General features: G+C 32.0%; 1 protein-coding gene across 1 annotated transcript in view; it reads left to right on the top strand.

Annotated features, from left to right (window-relative positions):
- The window catches only part of LOC108910351 (tachykinin-like peptides receptor 86C), a 220230-nt gene extending 203502 nt beyond the window's left edge, over positions 1–16728 (top strand). The window contains exons 4-6 of the mRNA XM_018714923.1: positions 3549–3745; positions 12077–12186; positions 16504–16728. Coding sequence (XP_018570439.1) covers positions 3549–3745; positions 12077–12186; positions 16504–16715 — 519 coding nt within the window. The 3' untranslated portion in view covers positions 16716–16728. The remainder of the gene's footprint in view (positions 1–3548; positions 3746–12076; positions 12187–16503) is intronic.
- Positions 16729–20256: the final 3528 nt, after the last annotated feature.

The following is a 20256-nucleotide window of genomic DNA, read 5'->3' on the forward strand; positions in this document are numbered from 1 at the left end:
CAATGAATCAAAGAAGCAAATAAATTTCAAAAATGTCACCTTTCCACTCATAATTGTAGTGATACAACAGCGGTACCGTTCTGACACATATTATATAAATATTAGTTTTTGTAAATAACAAATCAGTAAAAACAATGCAAAACTAGCACGACGCCACACAATTATTTACGTTTTCCAATAACATAACCTCATTACTGATCTGAGGCTGGTAATCTGTTGGGTTGGTACTTCCGAACTTCACGAAGAAATTGACGAAAATTAGAACATGCTCTAATTCGTCAAGAACTTGATGAATAAATTCATGAAGTTATTTGACAGCAGATTTGGTGCATTACACTTGTCCAATTTCTTGATGAAGCGACTTCATGAATTAATTGATCAATAAATTGTCACAGCTATTAAGAAATTATAACTTTGTTTTCTTTGTGCAATTTACTTGGTAATTAAGTTCGACTTTGAGACTGTGCGAAGTCCAAAAAAAAATTAAAATTAGATTGTAAGTTGATTGTACACTGAGCTGTTTTTAGTTTTTATTTTTCCATATAGTTTATGATATCTTCAATGAAGTCTTATTCTAAGCACGACTTAGGCTATAGGTGGTACGAATTAGGTAACCAGGCGCCTTATTCGTACCGAAGGTCTTTTATGAAAAACGTGAAAATACCTCTTTTGATAAAAGATTTTTGGGTTTCTATAAATGCTAGTTAAAAGATAAATAAATAAAGTTTCAGTAGATGCAGAAGATTTTCTTTCATTTAAATTACACTAAATATTACGACTGACGCAACCTTACCCTACTTGTATTGTTTAAGGTATGCTTTTAATATTACTCTTCCTTCTTGATAATACAATATTAGTAACATACCTTCTAGACAATGGACACTACTAGAGCTGTGTCGTTGGCGAATGACACGTTCGAAAGGACCAGACCTCACTTGTGAACGAAATGAACCGAATCACAGAAAACTGAAGAACCGGTTCATCAGCTCTTGTTTCTGTGTGTCATCTAACGAGCGGTTCTTAACTAATTTGGTCATTTTGCAAATCTATATTCTTTTATTGCTTTATAGATGATAAATGTTTAAAAATGTTCAGCTCCTTAAATAAATATTTAGTAGGGTAAACAGTGTAGTCATTGGACAGTTCAGGATTTATTTTTTTGGAAAATTTTTAAATATGTCGTATTTGTTCTAATGAAAAGAAAGCTTATCATATCATCTAAAAGGAATTTTACAACTTTAGCTTGTTTTTCCAATTTACTTTATAGTTCTTAATTTTAAAAAACCAAAAAGTACATCTATTGGACAGTTTACATGGTAATTAGACAAAAGTAACTGGACGAGATAAACACGTATTATATTATTATCATTAAATAATAAAATAAAATATGTACAAAGATTATATTTTTCTTAAGCAAAATATAAAATATGTAGTCAAACTCTAATTAGTTTTTTTAGTATGCTAATGGCCATGTCATTTTCATTATTACTCTTCTTTATAACACATATAACATAAAAATGAAATGAAAATCAGATGTTCTTTATACATATTCTTTCGCACACAAAACATTTCTCTTGATATTCTTTTTCTTTCTTTTTATTAAATTTATATCTATTTTTGATTATTTATTTTGGTTTCTTCGCGCTTCCTTTTCCGTTTTAGTCTCTTTGTTCCATCTAATTTTAATAGTTTCTTTATTTCAATTACATCCTGGTGTTTTTGTTATTCCAACAGCTAGCGAAAATATTGGCGACGGGCCAATGTATCTGGACTTTTAATTTTAAATTCAATTGTGGTTTTCGGAATATCATACTTTTTTAAAATATCTTCCATTTTGCATATGTATAGATAGCTTCATTAAAATAACAGCTTTTAGGCATTTTTCAAAATCTAAAACAGTAAAATTTGCGATCATCGTGATGCACTAATACGAAAATTGGGAATGAAAAAAGACAACACCGAAATCCGAGATACAAAAACCCGAAAAACAAATTGATACGATTCGTTCGGTCTTCCAATCATGGCTTAATTAAACCCACTCAATAAACCGGTTCATAGTGATGATTCAGATTACTTAGATCTCGGAATTGAACCGTTTTGCCTACCTTTAGGTATTACTACTCTCTTAATCAGGATATCTTGACTACTTATAAAGAAACAGTATAAATTGGTATCTCAGTACGGAAAACTAAACATACACAGCGCTCCAAGCGGTCGCCACGAGAACTATTTTTTAATTGCGGGAAGTTTGAAACATAAAGTATTTTCATATAACAACGTCCTCGATATAATTTCACTTTTACACTCATTGCGCACTGAGGCTATTTCCACCTTTTATTATACGAGTTCACAGTATAGAACGAAGATATAGTCTGTGTGCATCTTCCTCCTCTACTATGAACTTAGAAAATAAATCTAAAACGCTGTAGTATTTCTTTTTTTGCTTATTATGGAACTAATGTGTAATACTATTTCTCATGTTTGTATACTAAATACAATTCAATAAAATTATTTATCGTAATATTTTTTATTTTGATGACAAAATAGAGTAAGCAAACATGAAATTATAACAATATAAAATAGTAAGTCAGCAATTAAAAAATACATCTGGAAAACCTCATTATACAGGTTCGGAAAGTCCCCATGGTACATCGACCGTTACGTGAGAGCGATAAAGTAAGTCATAAAAATCTGTGCGATAGACAAGGATGGTTACATTGAAGATGTTTCATAATCTGAATAGTCCTAACCCGAAACGGGCGGTGACTATTCAGATCATGAAACGTCTTCACTATAGCCATCCTTGTCTATCGCACGAATTTCTTTACTTTACTTTGTCGCTCTCATGTAAAGGAAGATGGACAATTTGGATTTTCCAGCCCTGTATATTTCCTTTCTTGGTTTATTTCCATTCAAGGGTACAACGATTAAACATAGTCATGTATATATTATAATATTNGAACTAATGTGTAATACTATTTCTCATGTTTGTGTACTAAATACAATACAATAAAATTATATATCCTAATATTTTTTATTTTGATGACAAAATAGATTAAGCAAACATGAAATTATAACAATATAAAACAGTAAGTCAGCAATTAAAAAATAAATCTGGAAAACATCATTATACAGGTTCGGAAAGTCCCCAGGGTACATCGGCCGTTACGTGAGAGCGATAAAGTAAGTCATAGAAATCCGTGCGATAGACAAGAATGGTTACATTGAAGATGTTTCATAATCTGAATAGTTCTATCCCGAAACGGGCGGTGACTATTCGTCTTCACTCTAGCCATCCTTGTCTATCGCACGGATTTCTTTACTTTACTTTGTCGCTCTCATGTAAAGGAAGAAGGACAATGTGGATTTTCCAGCCCTGTATATTTCCTTTCTTGGTATTCAAGGATACAACGATTAAACAAAGTCCTTTTATCATGTATATTGATTTCATAAAGAAAATGTGTTTCTAAATAGACAATTAGAGTACCTATTACCTTTTTACTTATATTAAAATATATTATCTCCCACTAATTTGAGCCTTCTTTCAGGTGGTCAAAATGTTCATATCGGTGGTGTTGATATTCGGAATATGTTGGCTTCCATATCACGCGTACTTCATTTACATTTACTACGACACGAACGTGATATTCAGCAAATACACCCAGCACGTATATCTGGGCTTCTACTGGTTTGCTATGTCAAATGCGATGGTGAACCCCCTTATATATTACTGGATGAATGCTAGGTAAGTTACATAGCACGTGTGTGTAAACATTCCCTCGAATAAATTAGTATATTCCTCATACACGTCTACAAAACAGGGTGAGTCTTATATGCGTAGTGTTACAGTATGATCGTTTCCATTTTTTTGTTGCCATTTCTTTCATGATATACATGTTAAGCAAATGCTTAACATGTATATCATGAATAAGATCGGTAATGTTCGGGCAGCGGATGCAATATGGTACAGGGTTAACAGAGTTCTCTTTTATGTATTTTTATTCAAACAAAAAGTGATACAACAAAGCGTTTGTAAAAAATAATTAACGGTTGTCCTAAGTGTTGTGCGATTAATCGTCTCCGACGATGGGTAAATACCCATTTCAAAGACGAAAATGAGCGTTTAACATTTACCGAGGTCCCAGGCCCATATCTAATATAGTTAAAGATTTTAATAGATGCTATTTTTACTAATGGTAGCGAAGCATCAACTACTTTATATGTATTTTAGTAACTCCACTATCCGCGACATTGTACAAGAACCTGTACCATAACTGCCTCTGATCTGAAACTTGGCATCGATCAATTTATTCGATACGTATCTAGCGGCACTCTAATACCTACTCTGTCGGCCTAGCGTGAGGGTAATCCATATGAGTCAATAAATACTCATATGGAACAATCCAGGTTTTTGCTGTGTGTGCGTGTATGAGTGAGTTTGACGCTTTGCTTGGTCGAGTGTATGGCACATGTAGCATTGTGTATCGTGAGCATAGAGTGGTGCACGGCTTGACCTCAGATTTAGCCTACTTCTGCTACTACAACGCGTATTGCCGCTTACTAGCATAATGTAGATTACTACTGTTTATTTATTTGATTTTCGCCACAAAGTTTCCGATGTCTAATCATGAATCTTTTGATTTTCGGTTATGTTGTGCATAAAGAAATACAAAACATGATGACGTATCCTTCAACCGCATTTTTTGACTTCATTTACATTTATTTATAGACCTTTCATATGTCTGCTGATCGCAAGTATTATAATATTATGGCCTGCTTATTCAAAAGGACGCAACTGCAAATTTCCTATAAATTAAGTTAGTGCCGCTAAACATAACTAAAATAAGTTCTTGTTATACCCATTAAATGAGCCTGAATATTTTCCATCATTATATTTAAAACTCCATGGTACGTTTGGAAAAGCTTTTATTTTTTTGTTGATTCAACTGTCACTTTAGCTAAGTCTTAACAAATGTAATAATATTTTTTTTAGGTAAAGCGTTTTATCGTTGTCAAAACATTTGATAATAAAAAAGTGTCTCCAAGTGAGATGGCATACTTCTACTAAAGCCGAAACTTATTGTGATTGGTACGAGTTAGCGTAATTTCACAACTGATATCAGAGCATAACAGAACTACACTAGTACATAGCTAAAAGAAACTTGGTTGAATGTATCAAAGAAAGTATTTCTTTAGCATAATTCAAAAACATCGTCGGTATAAACATAAGAAATTAAACGCATAAGAGTAAATCTACCATACACCGGATTTAATAGCAATGAAACATCAATACAAATATTTCATAAACTGATATTATTATGTCTATCGGAATCATAAAATCGATTGTGTATTTGTCGTTAGTGCTGCTAATCCTTCTAATGTACAAAACTCCACAAATTGTGCCATCCCCGTAGTAATTCGAAATAAAATATTTCCTCCTTTTTGCATAAAAAATCAAGAATAAAAGAAATAATGAAAAACGTGTTACTTATTTTCTGTATAATTAACATCGAGTCAAATAAAATAGTCAAATCCTAAAACATTATATAAAAAATGGAAAACAATTTAATCCCAATCTAACTTTGATTTACTAAAAATATAACAGGCAATATAAAAAAATAAATTACAATTTATAATAAACTATGACATAGCTTTCAAGTAAATGCAAGTTTTACTTCTACCTACTACCTACTTTACTTCTACTTACTCATCTGCGGACCTATTTCTTTATTTCGAGCTAAATATCAGCATCCTTTAAAGATTTGTAAATATAAGAAGTCAAATAACTTCCTTCGTTGGAAGGATATAAAGGATATTATCCCTGGTAGCACAATCGTGTGCAATTCTAATACAAGTTGTTTCAAGTTTACTTGAAATAGCCAAATTGTGTCAGATTGTTTTGTGTCTATTGCTGAAATTTATATCGTTTCTTATGCAAGAATACAATACTTTCACCAGACTTAACCAAAAGTACTTGAGTCTAAAGGGGTGAATTATTAAAGTCAAGTGCAATATGTCTTACTTAATTATAATGTAAGTCGGCAACATAGTCATTTGCTTTAATTTACCCCTTTGTGCTCAAGTGCCCTGAATCAAATCCATTGAAAGGTTTGATCAAGACAATTGCACAATGAATCTTGCAGTAAACCTGATGCTGACTTTAGCAGTAGGTACGCAGCAGTCTTGTATAAGTTTCTTATATGTGCAAGATTTTGCTACCAGGAATAGAATACAAATTGAAATTGTTAAAAGAGGAATTCCCACAAAAGGACCAACTGGAAATAATTCAAAGTAAAGCTAAATTAAACTAGATATGTGTGTATTTGGAATTGTGTAGTGATTCTCAGGATTATTACAAACATAAACAAAACAGGTCGATGCAAATACTTGGCTAACAGAGTCGATGAGTTATCGCTAATTCATCGGTAACATTTTCGATAAGTTATTCTAAATGCACGTTTTTCTCACTTCGTTGAGATTTACAAGTTAGATATTTCCTCAAGTGTCTAAAGATTTTTTATAATGGGTGTCCCAAAAATAACACAGGCTTTCAATTGTGCGCCATTCTGATTCAGAAGAATTCTCAGCATTGTGCAGAGTCACATGTTGTAGTAAACAATTGTAGTTAAACAAAATGGAGCGCTATACGAAGGATGAGCGAGTGAAGATTGTGAAAATTCATTACAAGTACGGAGAGTGTGTAGCTGAGACTGTGCGCAAATTACGTAGAATTTTCGGTAGAACGAACACCCCGAATGAAACTGTGAGTTGTCAATTAACAGATAATAAAAACTGTGAGTTGTCAATTAACAGATAATAAAAAAAACACTCCGGCTGCGTACTGGCCGTTCAACCGAAGCCGGTGAATGATAGTTAATTGAATTGTTGTTGAATTAAATTGAAATAATCACGCGTACTGATCAAATATATGTAAAAGACGATGAAAAAAATGACGTTTAATTACACACCCTTCGATTAGCTATATCCAAATGTGTTCAGTACCACAATCTTTTAAAAGAATAAAGGAAATATTACATTTTAAATATGCTAGCGTCGTCAGCATTTCAAGTTGAAAAATATCTCTTCCGCAAACTTGAAAAAAGGAGAATCTAAGTCTTCCGAGTAACTTTATCTCTAACTGCTTCAAATTATATTATTAAAAATAATGAAAAATAGAACTTTTATAACAACTGGCTTGCTCATTTCACTGCTTGATTTATTTGCTGGAATCGCAGCACCAAAAAATAAAGTTGCGGAAGCATTCCCTTTGGATGAGTATCATAATTATAGGCCCAGAAAGAAAGAGTAAAACAGGCGAAAATGTAATTTGAAATTATCAATCAAGTTATCAAAGGGCACATATTTTAATTTAATTAGCCACTTTTCTTAAAATTATCTAAATACCACATTAAAGTGAAAAATATTTCATAAATTGTCTATTCACATTTAATATCGGTCAATATCTCTTTTAAGGGAATACTTAAAAACGACCCTTATAAAAAATCCTTTATATTACATTCCTCCTTCATTTTTATTTCTCACTGAAATATTGACAATTCTGAATATACCGTTAACATATTCTCAAAGAAACCTACGACAATAGTAATTAATTACCTACAGAACACAAAAGATATAAGATATTTTTTACATCAGTTAATGGGATTGTAATGTTTTCCTTTACAATGACCACCTAAACATAATAGATTCCACAAAATATTTTGATTCGATAGACAAACAAATTATATTAAGTCTGTAACAAGTTCTGTGAAAATCATTCGAAGAAATACCTAGTCTAGGTAGGTCTTGGTGAACGTAACTGAAAATACAATGTATTATTATCGAATAGATATTTTCCGTAAATGTTATACAGAGTGAATCTAAAATAAATAAGTACTTTTATTTTAAATAATGAATGAATTCAGCCAATTTAATCTGACAGGTGAGATTGGCATCTCACATGTAATATACAAAAAATTAGAGGATTCACTGCTGCCGTTAAATGCATTAAAACACAACTGGGTATATACATAATACAGATGTATTTGTTATTCATTATTATATTACTTAGTACTTGTCTGCTTTACACATTTAAAATTTTATTTTGATAATAATAATTAATAATAATAATAATAATAATAATAATAATAATAATAATAATAGTAATAGTAATAATAATAATAATAATAATAATAATAATAATAATAATAATAATGACATTTATTTCTGGCAGGTATACATACACCCAATTACAGGAAACGCATGAAAAACGAAAGATATACATTGAAAATAAAAAAAAAATCATACAAAATAACAAATACAAAAATACAAAAGCAGGTTTAAATTATTAGATGCCGATATGCTTAAAACAACATAACAGCAGTAAATCTACAGATTTAAAGAAGTAATGTTTAATTTTGTAAAGACTGTCGCGTCGGCATGAATATCACATTCCCTACAAATTGCATTAAAATTGCTAGCCATTACATGTACTTGTGATTTCATCAAAAGGTTGCTGCGAGATGTATGCGAGATGTATGCACCACCAGAGTTTTGAAAAATTGATATAGCCCTATAGTTCTGGATAATAAATGGATCATCTTTCTTGGGTATGGGGCATACTCGAGCTGTTTTCCATATGTCTGGAAATTTATTTTTTGAAAGAGATAGATTAAATATATGTGAGAGCGGTTTAGCTAGAACTCGTATGCAGTCTTTGATCAGGAAACTCGGGATGCGATCAACACCAGCTGTCATTTTGTCTTTAAGTTTCTTAGAGGCCCAAATAACGTCTTACTCGCTAACGCGCTTAAGAGATATATTACAGATATTATATGATGAGACATCTAGATTGTCAGAAAAATTTTTATTTCACATTATATGGACTTCTTTACTTTTTGCGAGAATTTACAACTTTAACTGTATGAGCTGTACAGTCCTCTCCTTCACTTTGCCACTGCACCTTCACCGGCCAGATGAAATAAGTTGAACTGGTTCCAACTAAACTCCGGTGTAGGGTATTTTAAGTTTCAGTTTGTAGATGTTCGCGCACAAACATTTATCTCCTTAATAGAATTTTGTACTGGAATGAAGCAAGTTTTAATCAAATAACGAATGTCCATGTTACAAGACAGTCATAATTTTGATTATATTTGGATCAATATAAAAAAATAACGTTGTAGGCTAATAGGTAAATCAATTCTTTATGTGGAAGGAAAATTACTTTCATTTCAACTTTTTACGTTTATGTCTGCCAAGAAGTCTTGCCTTACCAAATATCTGCATACAGTTGTCTAACTTGCAGAGGCAAGAACTTGTATTTATACTTGACGGTTACTCATATTCTTAAGGAGGTATATTGGGGTCCGAGGGAAGTGAGGAGCGCAGGGGGGTAATATACTTTTCTTATTGGCTCGCTGCCAATTTGAAAAAATTAAATTCTATTGAAATTATTTGCGATAGACATTATCTATATAGCAAAGAAATCTACTCATATGCACATAGCATACATATTGACTAATTAACAACATAAAAATATCATATTTAAGTAGTTTTAAATTATATTTAATGAACGCATAAAGACTATGTAGATGTGGCAACAGCGCTAATAATCGACTAGTAGTTGTACACACTGCGAACCTACAGACCTCGGACATCGGAGATATTGCACGTCAAATTCGGGTAAAGATGCGTACGCGTTCAAAAATGTATTGTGTGTAAACTATGTACAATATAATTATTGTATAAGTATAGCAAATATTTCGTATTATCCTCGCGAAGATTTGTATCCTTTATTTAAAATCCGTAAATAATGTAAACTGGTAAAACAACGAGAATGATGTTAATTTAGTTCTAAAGAAATGAAATGACACTCGCGCCCATATCTCGTCCAAGTCGAAGAAAATGTTGGATGCAATTTTGAATGTTCTGTGATAGAAATTACATTATTACCCACTGTTCGTGTTTTTAATCTCTATTTTAGTAATGTTACAAAAGTTTTGCAACTATAACTAATTTTTTTTAGATATAAAGTTTGCTGAGAAATATTTATGTTCCTTTGTTATTCCGTACAAATGCTTTTATCTCAAATATTACTAATTATATTAATCAAGTAAAGAAAACTTTATGTAACCCTAAATATTGCTGGTGAATAACGATGTTTTTACAAACCATTAAATATATTAAAAGGATTTATTAACTGTATTTTTTTATTTTAATAAATATATCACAGCTTCCTAGTCTTTTTAATTAATCTATTTTTTTAAAAACATTACAAAAAATCATATGTTGTGGATAATTTATTGTTGATAACAATGTACATGGGATTTAGGAAAAATGTATATGTTTGAAATCAATTTTGTTTTTATCAAGTCTTTCAATATTCATGTATTCCCTCCTTGCTGTCAGCTGGTTGCGACGTTGCCACATTAATCCTCAAGTCAGACAGAAATGTAATTATTGGTTTCTGTTTCTAATTAATACAGCTGTGCTATGTTCAAAACTTACATTAGTTTTACATCAAAAATAAGATAATACTCGTGTACTATCTATGGAAAAGTTTTGTTTCACAATTTCTACATTTTTTTCTCAGTTATGGGCAAAAAAGAGCCGCACCCTCCATCTTCGCCATATAAACCTATGTTAAAATGAACAACTTTCAACAACAATGTCTCAAACTCTAGATTAAAAAAAAAATTTCAAAAAAATATGACGCACAGAGTGAGCACTGGGTAATACGCTATATAAATTTCAATTACATCTGTGCATTTGAGTAAACCCGATATACCTCCTTAAGTGGCCAGAACCTGGCAAAAATTACATCGAAAAATAATGGCTTTAAGGCCCTGAAAATTTTTGTAGTAAAAAAATTTAAAATTCATTTCAAAAACACAGAATACGTGGGCTCCTCCTAGCTCGCTTCTAAATCTGGAAAATGTTTACAGAGGTGGTCACGGTTACCGTCTCTCAGCATTGAAAGATGGAGTGGTAGTAGTGCAAATTTACTATGCAGTTTGGGCTCTGTTTAATTTGCCAGCAACCAAATAATAGCTCTTCGCCCCTTTGTTTTCTGATTAGATGTAATTTGTTTATCCGTGGTGTAAAATTTTTTTATCTACCAACGTATTGTTTCTTGCGCGTTTTTTAAAATATTGTAAAAGTTTAAATTCGATTGTAGAGACAGACTAACAGCATTTGCAATGCTATCTATCTATTGAAAAATTAATGCTGCGGCAAATTCCAAACATTAATGAAAAATAAATTGAAAAGTTAATTTCGCACAAAAGCAGAAGATTGTCCAATCTTCATGTTGAGCACATTTTCCCTATATTTCAATTAAAATAATTACTACTCAATTATATTTGATTTTTTTTTCAATACTTTGTACCTAAATATTTCCGCCCTCTCCGATATGGAAGTCAAGAGCCGTCACTGATTTAAAGTTTTCACGGCCCGTGCTGTAATTTAAAGTACAGTGATTTTCGGAGTCGGTTCAGTTTTCTCAGTCGCGGTGAAGCTTTTGCAGAATCACCACTGAAGCAGGTCAAAGATTCATAGATAAGTCAAAAGAAGTGCTTAACAACCCGAAAAATGATCGTACTTTAAATATAGATTTTTTTTAATTTCACATCAATTAGTTATTTACAACATACTGAAAATACTGTATTAAAATGAATTAAAAATATTGAAATTTCTATAGACATTGTACACAAAAATATCATGTGAATAAACTGCGGTTCGAAACGTTACTGAACAAGACATCATTAAACTTGGAATGTGGATTAAAAAACAGTAATAGTTAAAAAAGAATCGTAACATTAAAAATCTGTTTCCATATTGAAATACAGAAGTATATTTGACCTTTCAAGAAGTTTTTCTAGTTCCGTTTGCGGTGTCTCAAATAAACCTGAAAAACGAATCATTATTCGAATATCTCTCCGGAAATTGTTTCGGAAATTACACAACTTTATCCCGATTTAAAAATCCCTACATCTCACGCGATTTCTTAGACAACAATTTTATCGCATCCTGTTTTAAATAAAACTAGATAGTAAATTTAAAATAAACTTTGATATTGCAGGTTTCGACAATATTTCAAATCCGCAATTTGTGGTTGGAACATTTGCAGATTTAATAGGAATGAAGATTCGCCAGCTATTGGAAGACACTCTCATTCTTTCTCAAAATCAGGTAAGATTATTCTTCATTGATATTTACTTTCAGCCCTCCATATATCCAAATTTTTCCATTTTTTTCCTTTTCTGTTAGAGGCACCTCTGTATCTCTGTCAAAAGTAATAGTTTTAATTTGATTTTTTGTCAAAAACGTAATTAGTAATTTTGTGCATATCTGCTTAGAAAAACTGACTGAATTCTTTATCAACGTCCTAAAATATCCCTTAATAAAATCTTATGCGCTTGTAGACAGACAACACAGCAAACTTTATCATTTGACTTTCACTTATTTGTACTTTTTTAAATTGAAAGGGATATTTATATTTGTGTTGTAACACTTGTTCACGCACTTAGGAAATGTTTGCGGATTGGTTCCCGAAAAGATCAAATCCTCTAAATAACTGATGTAGGTACAGTCCAACCATAATATAGATCAACAATTTATGAAAACAAAACTGAGAGAAATATAATTATGATTTTATACTAGATACATATATGCAATATGTGCACAAATTGATGTTGATATAATGGGAATATGTTGGTCAACCAAACTTCATAATATAGTAAACAAATAACTGTTCCTGGAAATGTAATTTTAGTATATTGAAGCTTCAGTGATATGAAGCAGTTTGATATTATACTCATCTGGGTCAAACAGTTGTTATCTATGCGATATTTCGCCATAAACAAAATTTTACTTTTTCTTTAACAAATTGTATAGTTATTAGTATATCATTTTATCAATTTATTTTATTTATTTTTCGATTCTACTCCATCTTCAAATTCGAATGTATTCTTTAAAAATTTAGAACTAATATTATGGTTCAATATGACATGCATGTTGACATACAGGTATATCGATCGCTGTATATTTCTTTTCCTGGAAAGGCGCCTACTGTATCACGTCTGAAGCGATATTGACAGAAGCGATTATTAAACTTATCTCTCAAAATTACTTGATATTGAATACGTTGTTATGATGGACAAGAACCAAATATATTATTAAAGGGTTTTACATTCAAAGGTCCATTCGTCATTCACAATAAATAAAATATGTTGCATTGGGGTCAACGTAGTTGATTTGACGTTAACTTTGTTTATATACAGGGTGTTTTCTAAATCAGTACCATAATTTCAGCACATAATCCTTTGAATCATATTAAACCAAACAGCCTTAATGAACTAAGGATCTAAATAAAGCTTCAGGTTTTCGATACGGAGGTTGTTGAATTTAAAAAATGTACCGTAGGTATTCAATCAAATATGTCTATAGATTGCATAGCATTTAGATAGCATTGAATATCGTGATATCGTCAACCGGTTCAATTTCATCCTATCTGCGCATGACGTCACCTAAGACCAGTTAAATTTGTACTATACTGACACAACGGTAGCTATACCGGGTAGGAAAGTACCGATGGTCTATCTGAAGTTACGTGAGAGCGATAAAGTAAGCCATAGAAATCCATGTGATAGACAAGGATGGGTATAGTGAAGGCGTCTAATTGTCACCGCCCATTTCGCCCTTCCACAGATAAGAAGTGGATCTTATTTGTGGAAGGGCGAAACGGGCGGTGACCATGAGAAGCCTTCGTTATAGCCATCCTTCTCTATCGCATGGATTTCTATGGCTTACTTTATCGCTCTCACGTAACTTCAGATAGACCATCGGTACTTTCCTACCCGGTAGATATTATATTACAAATAGCCAATTTAATTTGAAACTTGTAATTTCTACATTTACATAATATGGTATAAATTGTGTTTACAAAGTCAGTTTAAAGTATGTAGAGTCTAAACTTGAACAAAACCTTAAATATTTATCAAGTTTGAAGATTGAAAAAAACTGATTGTATCTAATTCTTGAGTCATACCTATATTTTATCGTAGCTTAAAAAATATGTGTGGAAAATTTCTGAACTACAAATTATTTTTAATAGACATATTTCGTCTGAAATTTGAACGTTTCAAACAATTCGCTTCACCTGACAAGTATTAAATTCCAAACGATTTTCTTCGTCTTACTACACTCGTAACTTTTGATATGTATATTGTGTTTCAAAGATTCCTGAAACCCACATATAGTACATAGTATTATTATTTGTAGCACAATGATAATATTTCAACGCTAACATCTCAGTAATATACGTAATAAAATAATTAGATTATCCTTGTAAAAATATAAAGAAGTGCAAAAATATGGCCATCTGGTGCTGATAGATAGATAGATAGATAGATAGATAGATAGATAGATAGATAGATAGATAGATAGATAGATAGATAGATAGATAGATAGATAGATAGATAGATAGTAGTAAACAACAATTGGTTAACAGACATAAAACTTTTATTAGATCTTTAACTGTTTATATTATAGTATCTTTTTAGTTTCTCTCTTAACGCTAAAATATGCACCTTGTAGTGCTCATAAAAAATGTCCTTCCATTTGCTAAACGAACAACCAGACCCATGGCCGTGGTTAACGATGATCTCGCGATGACAATGATCGACGTTCAAGCGCAATTCTTTATGGTTCTGCCAGATTCCTATTTTCGAATTTCGGGCGCTCTTGCAATGGAAACATCTTGATCCGCCGTCGAAGGTGACTCTAATTTTAATTTTAGCTAGGTACCTTGCATCGTTGGATATTGTTTGGTGGTCACTGAATAATTTCTGTGAATTTTAGGTCAATTCAAAGCATCAGTGCGAACAGCATTGAATTCTGTAGGTGTCGTGTCATCTGACTTAGTACATATGTCTGCAGAGTATTTGGGCTCCGGCAGAGAAATTCAAAACATCGGTACAAATCTGATGATAGGCTCGATGACCACGGACAAGTACTACTCTATATGAGTGTTTTTGAAGCTTTTTCGTGCTCTACGGGTAACTTCTTGATGCGGATTGGAAACATGGGTAAAATTTGCCCGGGGCATTTAGTACGTCACTATTTATGTATAGGATGTCTCATTTCTAGTCTGCTAAAGAAAATTTACCATGTATATCCACCATTGCCGGCTGGTAAAAATGAAAGTAGGCATATTTTGATAATGAGCTGTAGCATGTATTTTCCAAAATCCAAAAAGCAATATATTACATTAAAATTTTACATAGGTACTTACTACGTCAGTGATGTTAATTTTTGACCATCTGCTAGAGGGCTTTCTGTATATTTCAGTAACATTTTACGACACAACTTTTTTGAGGTTAGGTTTTTATACACTTCAAGGGTAGCTTCTTTGAATTAAAGTAAACCTATCAATCAATTTACTTGGGCACTATTTTGCTTTCTTAAAAAGTTACAGGGCCTAAAAATAATTCCGTAGGAAAAAATCGTTTTGTTTTTTGTTGTATCCTTCGTTATTTTTTCATTCACTTCTGTAACACTGTACAGGTTGTACCAGTTTTAATTTATCAAACTTCGGGAGCGGATGGAGCAACAAAAAATTATGATACACTGTCTTACAAACTTATATCGAAATATCAATCGCTTTCGTGCGATAGAGGGTTTTTAAAGTTCTCTAAAAAAAATCATTTACTGTAAATGTCATCTGACATAATAAAGATATTTGAACTAAATTTGGTGTAAGTTATATTGAAACAAGTTTTCATAAAATACTGCAATATCATGAATCTAGCGCCATCAGTGGCGGAGAAACTGGGAAACACTATACCATTTTTTAGAGAATGATTTGTCTGCTTGCAAAAAGCACTTCCATTATGAAAAAAAAAATTTTAACGGAATTTAGAAAATAAAAAATTAAAATAGAGGTATAAGCCTGATATCTCAAAAAGGGTCCAAATATTTTTTTCATTTTTAACAAAATTAAATTTTCTTCTATACTATTTATCAAACTTCACAAAGCTGTAACTTTATGAAAAATTGAAATTTTGAGATAAATAAAAAATTGCTGTTTGTATGTAGGTACAACCCATTTCAAAATTCCAAAGTTGGAACTCCGTAATTTATTTATTTCACAATTTCTTCATGAAAATTCTCATTGTACGCCTAGAAATCATCCCCGAAAAAATGGGTCCAACGATTAATTATTAAAACCACGAATCGAGTTTATCCTCTTAGTGATATGCAAGCAGTAAAAAAATAACTTTCTTAGACGTATATCTGTTTCTTGTGGTGCAGGGGTTCATTTGCTAATATTTCTTTAATATGGATGGATGGATGGATGATAACTTTCTTAGACGTATATCTGTTTCTTGTGGTGCAGGGGTTCATTTGCTAATATTTCTTTAATTGTTTTTAATATACTGTGTAACGAAATACTAAAAAAATACAAGAAAACTGTTATTAATAGAAAATAATTTGTTTTTGTTTTAGGTGCCGATGGATCAACAAAGATTCGAATCTCCAGCCCCCGTGAAAAGGAACAGCGATATCAGAACGGAAATTCACTCAAACAATATTCCCCGATGGAAAGAGGAAACAGCTCCGAGAAGGATGGCAGTCTGCGGGATTCCAGAAGAAACAGCAACAGATGGTCAAGTCGGTCTATAACTCAGGGAAAACAAAAAAGGACGACGAATTTGTAACGCCAACATAGCAAAACTGAAAATGAATTGTGATACATTTTCCTAGTTCAAATATGTGAGAGACTTTGAAAAATAAATAACAATGATTATATTTCTACTTAAATTATTTAAATAAATGGAATTTTAAATTTCATAAATAGTGTCCTTATTCAATCTCAAATGAATCAATTCAATCTCAAATTCATTCAATCAAATCATCAAAAGTCAATCATCAAAAAATCATCAAATCATCAAATTATTCAATCTCAAATGAATCTCAAACGAGAACTAATAGTATACATACAGAGCCTTCATAAATGTTTACAAGCCACGTTACGCCGAGCTTGGGCAACCAACGTTGCAGAGCTGGCACTGGAAAAGAAAATTCCCTAAATCTTGGCATTACCAATGTTAATGCTATGTAATAAATATGTTAAATCTCAAAATTCCATGGTGATAAAATAAAATTTATGTACAATTCGGACAGGGTAGTTTAGGTAAGATGTGTTTTTCATTAAAATTTTTCAAAAATCTGCCTGACAATTAGAAAGATTTACAAAGTTTACAAAATTTTAAATTAAAAGGTATAATTTTGTTTCAAATCAAAATTTAATTTTTGCAGATATTTTGGCATAAACGCATCAAATATGTACATACATCTAAAAATGTAATTATTTGCAACTGGTTTTTGATATTGGAAATATATAATGTTATCCAATGTAGGTACCTACTGATGTAACAGAAATGTGTGAATGTGTGATTAAAAGAACACTGGAGGTTTTTGAGGTACAGCCTGACCAAATTAGTGCTCAAATTTGTAGCACAGGGTATTCAAAAAGATTAAACAATGTAAAATTTCCTTAAGAAAAGTACATTAATTTTTAATTTTCTTGAAAATTTTATTTAATAAAATTATTGGAACCTCAAGGCGAACAGATATAAGATAATGCCTTCCCTACTGTTGTTGCAGACCTTTTGCATTCAACGCAAAATGGAAAATCAGAACCAGGAATGTAGGATAGATTTTTTTAAATTACTTGTTTGATTCAACGCACCGTTTCCGGGTTATAAGGCTTTTTTTATCGTATGACGTCACACACCTCTTGTTTCCGAAATTTTTTTCGACGTAATTTGGACCTTGGAACAGACAATCAGAACCAGGAGTGTTGAGAAGATTTTTTCAATTATTTTTTCGATTCAACACACCGTTTCCGAGTTATTACCATTTTTTTACTCCATGACGTCACACACCCTTGGTCGCAAAACATTTTTTTTGACCTTTCCGAGGTACCAGAAAAAACTTGTTTCTCTGCAACATATCAGAGAAAAAACTTTTTTCTCTGATATGTTGTGTCTCACCCACCGAGCGCTCTACTCATAACCAGGAGGATTTTTTTTTATATTTCCAGCCATTTCCGAGTTACGGGAACAAACAGATTTTTTCTCATACTTCGTGACGTCATAGCTCGATGACGAAGGCTAAAAAGGTCCCGCGCTCTACGCCATACTCCTTTCTTGGAGAGAAGCCCTACGTATCTTGAAGACGCTGGAGAAGCTCCAGAGACCCCTGAAGACACCGGTGAGAGAGACAGAAAAAGCTCTCTATGACGACACAATGGCTCTATCTCTCTCACTCACTATAGCTCTGTCTCCCTCGCACACCATCAGACAAAAATGACCGAACCAAACCTTCCTCTAAAAACACATGGGATTTATTATTATAAGAATGAAACAATTAATTAAACTATATTAATCAAATATTGCGTAAGTACGGCGGGAATATACGCAAATTTATTTATAAGAAGAATCCCGTCAACAAATACTGTAAAAAATATCACATATAACAGCCAGAATTTCAGTCCCTTAGTCATTTTTTGTGGGGACACTTCAACAAAATTTAATCCTGAATTGATTTTTAATGCAATAAATAGTAAATTAAAGAATGTTTTCAACTGTGTCATTCACTATTTCGAGCATGTGAAAAATTTGTAAAAATTGGTAGGTATTTTAATGTAATTTCGATTTTAGGTATTCTCCTTATGTTATCATTATGTTTCAAAATATATCAATAAAATATATGTAAAATACTACTCCGCGGTCGAAATTATAGAGAGTGACTCAGACATAATATAAAAACACTATTACCATAATGCGTATAAAATATAAAATGATTTTTATACGGTTCAATATTATTTATCTTTGTGCCGCTCGCTACACACATCGATAGAATCTATAATCGTCTAGATACCGAGTTACACTGAACGTCGATCTATATTCTATCTCTGTCTTTTGCACTTGGTAGGGAATAGGGAAATGCTTTTTTAGTGGGTGTAAACGTACTTGATTTATCCGTCCTGAGAAACGTCATAGCATAAGCGTAGACGAGGGGTCTAATTCCATGGCTATTATAAATTTATAAATTAAAAAACACAACTGGGACGTTTCAAAATGCTGTAGTAATTAAAATGGATCAAAGTGCCGGTTATAGCAAACCGTAAAAAATATTAGATGTTGTGTTTTATTATCTTTTTTCAATATTTTCTATATCTTGTTGCCTTTTACGCAGACATGCCAATGGATTTTCGTTTCCGGCACGCTTCATCCCCCTTACTAGTCCAAAAGCTAGCGATGAATCACTCTCTATAATTTCGACCGCGGAGTATAGACGATCATTCTTATTGGCGTCACTAAATAAGAATGTAAGAGAAATTACTAAATCAGTGTCTGTAACACCTTATTTGGCTGGGATTTATAGGAGGTCTATAATGTACGCTTTAATCAACATTTAACATGGTAAATAAATTTAGATATAGGTAATTTAAAAGGTTTTAGGTTGCCTATAAACTTTGACCTTGAGTTGCCCAATGGCACTGCAGCATTTCTGAGGCGGGAGTATGTCATCAGTGTTATAATTTGATTTTCATTATTTAACTCAACATAAGGTATTTGAATTATTAATAATTTTAATCATTCTGCGTGAGTAGATTTCTAAACATTACAGTTGCAACGTTTTTAGAGTATAGAATATACAGGGTGGTCCGAATTTTATGCAGGAAACTTCGAGGGCAGATAGATCTCTTTAATATAATATGTGTTTGCCTTATAAACATAGGTCTGGAATGGCACCGTTTTAGAGATACAGGGTATTGAAGTTGTCAAAAAAATTGATTTTTTGTTTATATCTCCGGAATATATTAACCGACCTCAATAAAATTTGGTACATATAATGTATGATAGTAGGCCTTATATTCCCTGAAATATGTAAAGGTTCAACCAGTGGTGTACAACTGGACAGGGGTCATCCCCTTTTTTACAAAAAAAACCTACGCCACTGCATTTTTTACATGTCATTGTAACTGATTTATATTTTAATTCACAAAATACGTAAAAAAGGTGACTTTAAATTTTTCCCTAAGATTCGCCGTTCTCAAGTTATTCATACCAATACAATCCCCTTGTGGCAGACACTTCTAACGATAATATTACAAGAATATTTATTTATGTTTAAAAGTAAGTGCAATTTGTAAGCACATCAACAAAATTATTTACACTCCTTTCTACA

This window comes from Anoplophora glabripennis, unplaced genomic scaffold, assembly GCF_000390285.2.
Source record: "Anoplophora glabripennis isolate ALB-LARVAE unplaced genomic scaffold, Agla_2.0 scaffold495, whole genome shotgun sequence".
Classification (NCBI taxonomy): domain Eukaryota; kingdom Metazoa; phylum Arthropoda; class Insecta; order Coleoptera; family Cerambycidae; genus Anoplophora; species Anoplophora glabripennis.